The 12,378-nt window shown below is 44.1% G+C and overlaps 1 protein-coding gene across 1 annotated transcript in view; it reads left to right on the top strand.

Moving 5' to 3' along the window:
- Positions 1 to 8,727, top strand: part of PTPRT (protein tyrosine phosphatase receptor type T) — a 475,736-nt gene extending 467,009 nt beyond the window's left edge. The window contains exons 31-35 of the mRNA XM_062008833.1: positions 1,579 to 1,710; positions 5,335 to 5,460; positions 6,792 to 6,955; positions 7,544 to 7,679; positions 8,674 to 8,727. Coding sequence (XP_061864817.1) covers positions 1,579 to 1,710; positions 5,335 to 5,460; positions 6,792 to 6,955; positions 7,544 to 7,679; positions 8,674 to 8,727 — 612 coding nt within the window. The remainder of the gene's footprint in view (positions 1 to 1,578; positions 1,711 to 5,334; positions 5,461 to 6,791; positions 6,956 to 7,543; positions 7,680 to 8,673) is intronic.
- Positions 8,728 to 12,378: the final 3,651 nt, after the last annotated feature.

The raw sequence follows: 12,378 nt of genomic DNA, 5'->3' as shown, positions 1-12,378 counted from the left end.
ATCACTGCAGTTGGAGTATGTGTAAATGTGATGCAGGGTGAAATGTTATCATTTGATCCCTATCAATGTTAGGGTCAGTCTTTTTTAGTTTTGTTTCTTCTTTCAGTCTTTAGGAAACAGTGATGCTGCTACATTTAAGTCAAACAGTTACAGCATTAATTTTAGTCTCTTCCAGAAAGGTTGTGATTTTTTAAGTGCAAATATGGCTAAAGAGGCTTTTATTCTTCTTTCTTTAAAGTATGTTCTGTGCTTTGGCCAATCTGCAGAAGCACCATCTACAGTTCTCTGGTTTCTTGGGGACTGGGAATGTGTTTGCACATTTCAGCCCTTGTTACCTCAAATCCCTTTGCTAATACTTGATTACTTCTCCACAAAATTCTTGTACAATGGAATTTTTAACCTGTTGTTGAAGTTCAGCCACTGTGATATTCTCTGTCTCTCCTTTATCCTTCTGATTAAGAAATAAGTTTCACTATTTTACTCGCTATTTCATTCACAGCTTTGTTGACACTGTTGATCTGGTACACAGGAACACCAGCATGGGTCCAAAGCTGGATTTGAAATACAGAGTAGGGAGAAAGTGGAAAATCCTTTCCAGGCTGATCAGTTCCAAATAAATTGTTTCCATTTCCTTCTCATCATTTCATGTCCCATCACCTTCCTCACACATGCACGTGCCTCCCCTTCCCACATCTGACTCATACAGAGAATTGGCAAGCCCCCACAATGCCCATCTTAATACTTGGCCTTTTATTTCTTTCTTTATTTTAAATCCAAATCCTTAATTTGAGTTATTTGGGGTTTTTTTTTTCTTTTTAACCCAGAAATATTGTGCCTTTTGATTCCAGTCTGCTTCACAGATGTACAGCACAAAGGACTGTGCAGTTGGTAGGCTCATCTAAAGCATTGCCTGCCATGGTTGGAAAGCGATAAAGTTTCGAGCTTGTACCCTTTCATCTCAGAGTGCCTTGCAAACATTCATTAACACAGCCCTGCAGAGGTTAGGAGCACTCCCCTCTGTGCTTAGGGAAATTGAGGTCAGAGGGATGTTTTTTGAAGTGAAAGAATAGCATCAGAAATTAAATGCCAGTGTTGGAGGCTCTGAATATTGCCCTATGAGCTCTTTAAGGTTGGCTGGGATCCAAACGTGCCCCCTCTGTCGCAGTACATCACCAGGGAGTGATAGCAGACAGGGGCTGGTCCCTTCTGGAGCTCCTAGAGTCCATTGCAGCACAAAAGGATCGCATTTGCTTCCAGCTGTTTTCTTTCCAATTATTAATATAACTGATAGTAGTAGTAGTAGTAGAATTAGTATTATTTGCTGAGTCTCCAAATATAAATAATTGATTTGGGTAATCTCTGCTCTTGTGACACTTCTTTAATGAAATGTCTTCATTGGGAGCAAAAGAATCCCATTACGAGACATTCATTCATTGCGGAGCGATAACAAGGAGAAGGATATGTGATTTGTATAATCTGGTTAAATGGCTCAGATTGCCCAGCCAGAGCCTCCTGGGTATAATATTCGTTTGAATAAAAGTTGATTGAATTTTTTAACTAATCTTATTCTTTTGTTAGAGCCACAAGCAACCTGCTGCCTTTATCGTAACCCAACACCCTTTGCCCAACACCGTAGCAGACTTCTGGAGGCTGGTGTTTGATTATAACTGCTCCTCTGTTGTGATGCTGAATGAGATGGATGCAGCACAAGTGAGTGGTTTTTCATCATTTCTGTCATGTAACTTTCTTCTCCAATCCAGATGGCTTCAGGAGTGTTTCTGGTGCCATTTTCTTCTACTCCCCTCCCCATCCCAAAAGATAAATGAAGGGGAACTAGAAAGGAATAGGTAATGTTTTGGAGTGTAATGAAGAATAAGTGCAGATAGTTCTTACAGCAATTAATGGAGATATCTGATTATGTTGTTTTTGGGAGCAGTATTTTTTAAATCCTCCTCTCAAACCTCCTCTCTTCCCTGTCATATTTTTATCTACCTTTGGTTCAGAAAAGTGTTCCCCACCACAGCCCCGGTGTGCTTCGTGCTTGCCAGCTCACACGGCATTTGCAGAAGAATAAAACCAACAGAGATGCTGAGGTTATTCAAAGGATCTTTTCCCTGAGATTTCTAATGCCATTAGTTCTGAGAAGTGTGGTTTGCACAGTTTCTGGAGAGGCACATTCTGTTTTGTGTCATTTTTTTCTTTCTGGTGTCATGTGTGAGCTGGTTTCTTGGCCACTAAACACCCCGTTGTTTTCAGGAGTTGAGCTGGCTGGAGGAGGAGCAGTTTCTCCTGTTCTAGCACTTCCAGCCACCTTGCTGATGAGTGGCAGAAGATAACAGCTTTCAAAAAGGCGTAATCATGCAATTTGTGTGAAGAGTGCATTTGGCATGGCTAATTCACCCATTACAGCACTTGTTTAACAAGAGCAGAGGAACCCTCAAGTAGCTGGTACTTCATGGATTAATTTCTCATTTGTCTCTTCTCTGTCTTCAAAATCTTACCACATTGGAAGACACTGAGATTATTAGTCTCTTTTTTTGATGGTAATGGAGAAACCAATCATCCCATTCATTAAGGGGATCTCCCTCAGGGTAAACGCTCTTGGATTTCATTTCCAGGCACAGTAAGAGCTCTGCCCAGAACTGGGGTCTCTTGGTGACCTACAGAGTTCCACCACCATGGGAGGAACTGAAGGCCCTGTGCATTTGGTGCCTCCTGTCCAATTCACCCTGCCTGGTTCTGCATCTTGGCATTGAATCCAGAGGCAAAATTACTCTCCTCTTTTTTTCTCTAACACTTAGAAGAAAAACACGGCTTTTTCTGGAAGTGACACGCTTTCACAGACTTCATTCTTGGAAAACACAAACCTCACAGCCTCAGCCAATGCCAAAACCACCCAGCTAGCACTCCAAGTTAAGGATGATTTTAAAGTTTGTATCTTGTGAGCTTTCAAGGCAAAGTGTGACAGTGTGATATCATAGAATCATTTAGGTTGGAAAAGACTCTGAAGATCAAGTCCAACCGTAAATTTAATACTACCAAGTCTTACTAAAGCATGTCACTAGATGCCACATCTACACGTCTTTTAAATGCCTCCAGGGATGGGACTTCACCACCCCCCTGGGCAACCTGTGCCAGGGCTTGACAATTCTTTCAGTGGAAATTTTTTCCCTGATATTTGCTCTAAACCTCCCCTGGTGCAACCTGAGGCTCTTTCGTCTTGTCCTATTGCTCGTTACTTGGGTTTCAGCCTCCTCCAGGCTCAACACCCCCATTCCCTCAGCCCCTCCCCAGCACCCTTGTGCTCCAGCCCCTTCTCCAGCTCTGTGCCCGGCTCTGGCCACGCTGCAGCCCCTCAGTGTCCTGTGGCAGTGAGTGAGGGGCCCAGCACTGAGCACAGCCCTGGAGCTGCAGCCTCCCCAGGGCCCAGCACAGGGGACAATCCCTGCCCTGCTGCTGCTGCCACCCCAGTGCTGATCCAGCCAGGATGCCCTTGGCCTTCTTGCCCACCTGGGCACGCTGCTGGCTCATGTTCAGCTGCTGGCACCAACCCCACAGGTCCTTTCCCTCTGGGCAGCTTTCCAGCCCCTCTGCCCCAACCTGGAGCGTTGCCTGGGGTTGTTGTGACCCAAGTGCAGGACCTGACCCTTGGCCTTGTTGAACCTCATACAATTGGCCTCTGCCCGTTGCTCAGGCCTGGCCAGGACCCTCTGAAGAGCCTTCCTGCTCTCACACAGATCAGCAGACCAGTTGTGGAAATGAGGTTTCTGAAGATGTTGTACTTGCACTGCCATTGCTTGACAAGGTTGTCGTCCTCTAGCTGTGCATCATGGCCTGATCCAAGCACTGTTCTCTAAGCACTATGAAGCAGTTGTTGTACAGTGCCCAGATATCATATCTGTGTGCATGGCTGGGGCATGTTACTTATCTCCATCAGTAGAACAAACACAAAAATTGCCTGTATAAAAGCTGTACCTGACCTGTAGAGAGGAAAAGAGTTACAATAACTAGTTAAGTGATCTTTTAATCCACTGTGCAGGGAAAAGGTGCAAGTGAAACCCTGTGAGGTCAGAGAGCATAAGAGACATTTTTAAGCACATTGGGGTAGAATACCACTCACAGACCTGCCTTATGTAAAGCAGACTTTCAATATTAAGGAAAGGTTAAACCTTTTTTCTTCTTTCCAATGCGCCTTGAGGTTGTTTCCTGAAGCAGCTGCTCAGCTCACATCTCCTTGGCTATTGGGCAGATGCTTTGAGAGGAGATCTGTAGGCTGCTTGAAAGCCTGAATGAAGAGTAAAGACAACCTTCAAAGGAAGGCTTGCTTATGTGGTCTTGGCTGGCTTGCTTAATCTTGAAAAACTAACAAGGGCAAAGATGCATAAGATTGCATGAATATCCCACCCAATTTCCATCCCATATGATCAAAGGGATAACAGGAATACAGAATTAATGCAGTAGCATGCACACACTTGACGTTATTACTGGCAAGTGATTGAACTTGAAAAGCTTGAGATCAAGTTCAAATGAGCATCTGGGGGTTTCAAAACTTCTAAAAAATTACACTTGAAACTAGAAAGGAAAAAAAACCAGAAAGAAATACAATCTCAGCAGAACTTGCTAATGAGATCTCATGCAAAATATTTTCACACCAGGATCTATTTCCAGATGGGTTTGAAATATTTAGATTGTAATTTGTGTGGATAGGATTTTTTTCTTTCTTTACTTCCAATTCAGTGATATCAGCATAACAAAAAAGATTTCCAGCCTACTTCACAAAACACAGAGATTCTGTTGTTCCCTCTGAAATCAGTCACCCTCCTTGCTGTCAGAGCAAACTGATTCTCCCTCCCTTGCTCGCTGGTGGGCTCAGAAAGCCAAAAAGTTCAACTCACAGGAGAAACAAGTTCCACTTTGCTTGAATTAAGGCAAATTTTCTTCCTCACTAACACCAAATCTCTGTGATTTCTATTAAATTTACCTACGGACACTGATCTTTTAATGTCCATTTTAAATCTACACCTCTACAGGAGCTTCATTTCTCAGCCACGTCTTCTGACCCCAGAATTCAATCAGTTACTAATTGTGTTCATGCAAAAAAAAAAGGGAGATAAAAAAGTGAAGCTTCCAAAATATATTTCATTTTTTCTTCATATTCATGCCATAAAAACCTTTTCCTGAGTTAAGGAGGAGGTCTTCTCAGAGCAAACACATGTAATACAAGGTTGCTTATGGATTTTGAGCTAGTTAGAAATTCAAAAGGAAGGAAGACTGAACATGCATTTCCTTGTGACTAGTTTAAGTGCTTTCTGTTTCTTTTGGTGTCTTCTCCAGCTCTGCATGCAATACTGGCCAGAGAAGACGTCCTGTTGCTACGGCCCAATTCAAGTCGAGTTTGTTTCAGCAGACATCGATGAAGATATCATCAACCGGATATTCCGGATCTGCAACATGGCCAGGGTAAGATCCACCAACATCCCCTCTGCTCAGAAATACATTTTGGCATGAGGAAGAGACAGAGCTGAGATTTGTGGATTAGTGATGCTGAATCTCCCACCTAGGAACAAAATTCCACTGCGGAATGTAGTAGCTACTTCCTTTAATTAACATTTAATGGTATCACTCTGTATTGGTAAAAGACTCTTGGCTGAAAGAAGAAAGTGGATGATATGAGCTGGAAATCTGTGTTTAAATGGAAAGCATTTTTCTGTGTATATTTGAGAACAATTAATCACTCAGTAGCCAATATAAACCCATTAGTACAGTAGGAAATAAGCTGGGAGCGTGTCAGCAGCTCTCCATCTGTCAGCTACTATGCAGTGTCTCTGAAGACAGATGCAACGTTTACTGGCTAGTCTGGGATTCCCAATTGCCACTGTTTTCCCTATCAATAAGCAGCTGCCATTTCTGTAAGCAACTCTTTGCCTGTATCCCTCAGCCCCAGGACAGCTGAAATGATAGAAACAAAGTTTGTCTGTACTCTGGCGATGCAAGTTTGGAACTGCAGGAGAAGTTTTCAGTAGAGGATTTTTCTTTCTTTGGACATTCCCCAAATGGGTTCTATCTCCTTTTTAGTCTCTTTTTTCTTTTTTTAATCAGAAATGGAAACAGGCTTCACAAATTACATTTCCATGCTCTTTAACACTTCAGTCTCTGATTGTATGGTCAGAGCAATTCAGTCCTGGCATTGCAGAGTGAAACTTGTGGTCCAGCTACACAAACTGATCATCAGGTAGATATTCACCTTCCTATATCCCAGGCCAGCTCCCTCTGAACCCAGGACAGCCTTGAAGTCATATAGCTTACAAGACTAGGGCTCTCTGAGCCTGAGGATGAAGCTGGCTCATAAATGCATAGCTGGTAGGATGGATGCTGCAAACTCAGAGCTCTCTACATGAACCCATGTTCCACACTAGTGGCCACTGCTAAAGAGTTTATGAGCATCAGTGGAATCAGGATGCCATGGTCCCCAGAGGCTTTTTTTTTTGAGGACCTTCTTCATGGCACAGCTAATCTCCAATGCAGACAATTAGGAAAGACACATTTGATTTATTTGATCTCTTCATACAGTTTGATGAGACTTTATTCTCTACTGAAAATAAAACAAAGGATCCTGGCTCTGTAATATCTGAGATCACCCGAGTTACCCAGATTACCAAAAAGTCCTTGTTTCCTCACTGTCTTGGCTATCCAGAGTGGAGGATGTTAATAGTGATAACATCAGATGCAGGGGTAACCAGTGCCCCCTGCTTTTACTCTGTCTCTCTGCTTCCTGCCCCTCTTTGTTTTAGCCTCAGGACGGGTATCGCATCGTGCAGCACCTGCAGTACATCGGCTGGCCAGCCTACAGGGACACCCCTCCTTCCAAACGCTCCCTCCTGAAGGTGGTCAGACGGTTGGAGAAGTGGCAGGAACAGTACGATGGGAGAGATGGACGGACTGTTGTCCACTGCCTGTAAGTAAGGCTGGAAAATGCCTGTAAGCTCACAAAAATGCTGTCTGAAGAGCACTGATTGTGGATCTGGAATTTTGGTGCTTTGCCAGGCTTCAGCTGGGGAAAATGAAGCTCAATTACGTTTCTAATACACTTCAAGTTGAATATTGTGCTAGATTATAGCATCCTGGCCCAGCGATTTTCCTGATTGCAGTGAGGAGTGGCTGAAAAAGCTCTGCTCCTTACTGTGGTGTAGGCAGGTCTCCTGGCTGGAGCCCAGACATGACCATCAGCTGCCCAGCAAAGGCTGCTGTGAGCCCCAGGCAGGGATGAGCGGCGCTGCACTCACAGAATCATTTAGCTTGGAAAGGCCCTTTAAGATCAAATCCAAAGCAGTCCCTGGGGTTTCCCCATCCGCCACTGCCAGGGATCAGCTCAGCCCTGCTGTCCCCATCTCCTGCCCTGCAGATCTCTGCTTTCACAAATCCTTCAGCATCCTTAACCAGTCCTTATTCCATAAGGTGTGTGAGGTGCTGTGTGAGCCCTGCTGACCTCCATCCCCTCAGCCTTACCCAGTTTCACCTGTTGCTTCTTTTCTTCCACTGCCAGGAACGGTGGCGGCCGCAGCGGCACCTTCTGTGCCATCTGCAGCGTGTGTGAGATGATTCAGCAGCAAAACATCATCGACGTGTTCCACATAGTGAAAACCTTACGGAATAACAAATCCAACATGGTGGAGTCACTGGTGAGCTTGGGGTTTTGTTTCCTGTGCCTTCAGTGTATGCAGAGGGGAGCTTTGGAATTGGTAAAACAAGTCCTGGCTTAGCCCTGTGTGAATCCAAATGAATCATAACAGCCATCAGAATGAAAATGGGCACGTGGAATGAATGCTCCAGTCACACAGCTTCACACACAGGGGGAGCAGCTGCCTCCAGGAGAATCATCAAAGAATTTCAGTCGGGAAAGCCCTGGAAGCTGCTGCAGTCCCAGCCCTGCCCTCACCCTGCCCAGCCCACCACTAACCCCTGGCCCTCAGCACCTCAGCTCTGGGATCCCTCCAGGGCTGGGCACTCCCCAGCTCCCTGGGCAGCCTGGCACAGGGGCTGACACCCCTCTCAGGGAAACAGTTCTGCCTCAGCTCCAATCTCAACCTCCCCTGGGGCAACCTGAGGCTGTTTCTTCTTGTCCTGTCACTTGTTACTGGGGAGCAGAGACCAACCCCCAGCTCCCTGCAGCCTCCTTTGTGGGAGCTGTAGAGACTGAAACCCCAGTAGCTGTCAGGAGGTTAAAACCCAAGTAGCTGTCACTGTGGCTGGGGCAGGGGTAGGAGTTTGTCCTCCTGTGTGTGCACACAGCTCAGTGCTTAGTCCTGTGATATGCCTTGAAACCAGGAAGGGAAAGTAGTCTGAACCCCAGGCCTTGCTCTTTTCAACTGAAGAGATTAAACTATGCTGAATTCAATTGATCACACTGATTTCTTCCCTCAAAAGCAATGAGAGCTTGGAGCAAATAATGAATAGTCCATAGTGTGGCTGTCTCTGAGTGTTTTTCTCTTCTATTAATGATACCATCACTTAGTAATGTCTGTTCAGGATCACATAGAAGTGCAATTAATGTTTGCCTGGTCCTGCCAAATGGTGTAAGAAGGAAGGAGGAGGCATTTTTTGGCAGCTCATAGAATGAGGCTCTGAAGAATTTACCCTTATCCTAATGCCACTGGTTTGTGTTCTCTCTTTCAGGAACAGTATAAATTTGTATACGAGGTTGCACTGGAATACTTGAGTTCCTTCTAGCCCAGCAGAAGGAGGGGAGCCTCCGAAACACCAGACCCCAATCTCTGGCAGACGTTTCTCCCCTCTCCCACACTGGAAGGCAGTAACAAGTGTGGGAAGGAAAAACCTCTCCTTCCCAGAGCAAGAGACTGAGATTGCACAGACCTCAGTGGAAGGAGGAGATGATGCCTGTGTTTGCTGCTGCCTGCTTTCTATTGGAACATCTACTGCTTCTTAAATAACCTACTGTAAAAATTAGCAACATGGGAGACAGGCTGGAAGACTGGACTTTCTAATCCCCTCTGACTACTTCTCTCCTCTTTTGGATTGTATTTTTGCTCTCCTTGCTGCAGAATGGGGAAGGAATGAAACCCTTAGGAAATTCTCTTTAAAATATCTGCTTTTTAATTTATAATTTTCTCCTCAAACTCTTTGATTTTCTGTTTAATTTCATGCAGCAGTCATTTGGGAAAAATGAGATAGCCATAGGGGAGATGGGAAATGTTTCATTACTCTTTGTCTACCTTACCTGTTTCCTTTTACTTAGGTTGGGTTTGGGTTTTTTTTTCTACATGAAAAGGCCAACACACAAAGAAGCCCCTGGAATTCTCTTCCCATATGTGATCCCTTTGAGCATGAAAATAGATGGTGGAGATGAGGAGCTGTTCATGGATTCACTGCCTCAGCTTCTACATGAATGTTTCCTCCCAGTTTCTGCTAGACTCCCAAGGCTGTGCATGAACCAGTTACACCTCTCTGGTCCGTGTTGGTTCCAGTGCTGGTGAAGCAATACCATTAAAGAGTTTCCCAGCCACTTGAACCTTAAGGTTAAATATTTGCATCAAACAAATTGCATTTGTCTTGCAACTTTTGGTAACTTTGTTACCATATTTTATCAAGTAATTGCTGGGGTGCAGTGTGTCTTTGAAAACAGGGTATAAAGTCGATATTCCTGATCCTGTACTATGTATTATTATTCTTTTTATTTATTGTTTGTATTGCTGTAGAGCTTAGGACCCCTAGTCATGACAGGACCCTGCTGAACTAGGCACTGTGCAAACAGAGAACAAAGAAGGTTCCTGCTCAAGAGCTTGAAACCTGAAGGTAATCTTAAAACTGGGTTTGGTCAAGATTTCCTCACTGTTTCCAAACTGTTGTGCAGTCAGATGGAGCTGAGTGATTTATTCACGTTTCCAGGCCTTACAAGCTTCAAAGTGGTAACTCAGCCAAGCTGGTGGAAAGGTGATGTACATGCACAGATTCTGATGTGTGTTAAGTGTTAGACCAGCGCAGCAACTTTCCTTCTTAAGCAAAACAGCTTTTGTTTTGTTCTGCAAAAAATGCCTGCCCACTCTCCCTCTTTGAAACAAATGCCAGATGTGTTTCACCATGGTTCTAGATCTCACTCTGACTTCTTAGCAGCTAAGAAATTGCTTTTCTGCAAGAGTATGTATAAGTAGTTAATCATTAAGGTCTGCAGGGTAATCTTGGAGAAGAAACCCAAGTGAGCAAGGCCTTACAGTATTCAATATTTCAGTTTAGCCATCTATTTATCCTGGGGGTGTGGGGATACAAAGTTGCTCTGTGTGTAAATCAAATTCTGGGAAATGTTGCTTTCTTCAAATACAGACTTGCTAAAAGATAGATTGAAGGTAAGAGTTTAAGGAAACTCCACTTTCCTTCCACCCTGTAGTTTTCTACCCTCAGGTGGATACTCAGATGCTGTGCTGGGAGCATCATCATGTCAATAGCTGCCATGGAGCATGCCAGAAGTTCAAAACACGTTGAAAATTCAACAGGCACCTCTACTTCATGGTCATTCTTTTTTCACTGGTCATACCTTTGCCTAGACAATGATGAAAAGGCAATCTGATAAATGCAACTCTTGACTCAAACATACCTGTATCTAACTACATAGTTATCTTCTCTACCAAGACCTGCAGCAGTCTAAGGAAGGATGCTTGGAACAGCAATAATCCTCTTCCTGCGAAGCAAAGGAGGGGCTTCATAGGATTTTAAACCTCCTGGCTTGTATTCTTTCAAAGGAGCTTTGGATTCTTGGCTTCAAGATCATGAAGGTTTCAGATGAGCTCAAATCACATCCTCCCTGTTGTAGCCAGCGTGCCATAAAGCACTGGTGAGAACCCCCTCCTAGGTGCCTCTGCTGTCTTTCTAGTTGATCCTTGCCATCGTCTGCAAGAAATCACAAGATTACCTTTAGCACCTCTTGGGGCTGTAGGACAAAATACTGGTTTAAATTGTGTTCTTCTTTTGCCACTAAGCCACACAAACAATTCTGCATAAAAAAATAGAAGGCAAAGTGTAACTATGAGGTAAAAATGAGAAGGAAGGCACAACATGAGTGTTTTGCTTACAGGTGGCTTGCTGTCACAGTGTAGGTCAGGAGATGGGAGCTGTTAGCAAAGAAAAGGGAAGAGAGAGTCTTGATGTCAGAACAGGGTTTTTCAGCAACTGCCCAGGTAGAAAGCAGCTACAAGTCAGCAAAGTGTTTGTGGCTGTGCTAACTCCAGAGAGCAGAGGGAACCTTTCCCTGTGGATACTGTGGAAATATTAATTAGTATTTAGCATTCTGTTAATTTTACACAGAAGCTGATGTAGAGATAGGTCCCTCTCATGAGTTACTGAAAGCCTAGTGCAAGCACTGAGAGGGGACAGCAAGGGAAAAAGAATGGAGAGGTAGAAAATATGGCAATATGACTGAGATGTGGAGGATAGGAGGTAACTTGGGGCTTAACAGTAACGTGAAGAGAAGTGGGTTGAACAGCCAGAGGTAAGCCCATAGGAGGGACCTGTGTGTGGAGAGGAGGTGTTGGATGAGCAGAGCAATTGCCACTTGCAGTGGTGTTGTCTTTGAGGTAGGTTTAAATGTGGTTTATGGTATGAAAAATGCTACTAGAGGGTCAAGTGCATGTATCAACTGACCCAAAGCAACTTGCCACATGCTTTTAGCCCTTTGTAAATGCCAAGTGGTGTCAGCATAAACTGCAGGGAAATGTAGTTAAGCTAATTTTTACCTTTTATTTGCAAGGGCCAAGTTTAATGCAAACATTAGTTACCACAGCCCAGCTGTTAGAGCTTATTATGTGACAACTCCACTGTGTCTCTCAACCTTCTTCTAATGTCCAGCTGCCATCAGGGTGGAAAGATACTCAGCAAACTGTACAGATGATGTTGCCAAACTGCTACATCATGACAGTTACATTGCTTTGAGAGGACTGACCCAGCTCCAGTCTGTGATGGCTCAGGGATCTTTTTGCTGTTCCTTCCTGCATGGTGCAAACATGCTGAATGTGGATGAATGATGAAGGGAATTGTGTGGAAAGAGAAGAGAAGCTCACTTGAAGTAACCATATTAGCTTGAGGTTGTTTAAACCCTAGAGGACAGCCCGTAGCAAAAGAGGTAATGTGTTTGAAGCAAGATTATGGATGATGGGTTTGTTTTTGCTGGGAAAGAGAGAAAAAATGAGGTGAGATAAAGGAGGCTTTCTCATTCCTTAAAGGATTAATAGTCAGGCTGAGCTTTCCAACCTGATTATCCCTGCTAGGGATGGAAACTAATAATGTACAGTAGAAAAGGTGAAATCCTCAGTGACTGAATTTTAGGCTGGAAAAAATATGATATTGACAATATTTCAATGGTCATCATGAAGA

This window comes from Colius striatus, chromosome 16 (assembly GCF_028858725.1).
Source record: "Colius striatus isolate bColStr4 chromosome 16, bColStr4.1.hap1, whole genome shotgun sequence".
Lineage (NCBI taxonomy): Eukaryota > Metazoa > Chordata > Aves > Coliiformes > Coliidae > Colius > Colius striatus.
The sequence above is the reverse complement of the archived record's forward strand: the minus strand, read 5'-3'. Positions and strand labels throughout refer to the sequence as shown.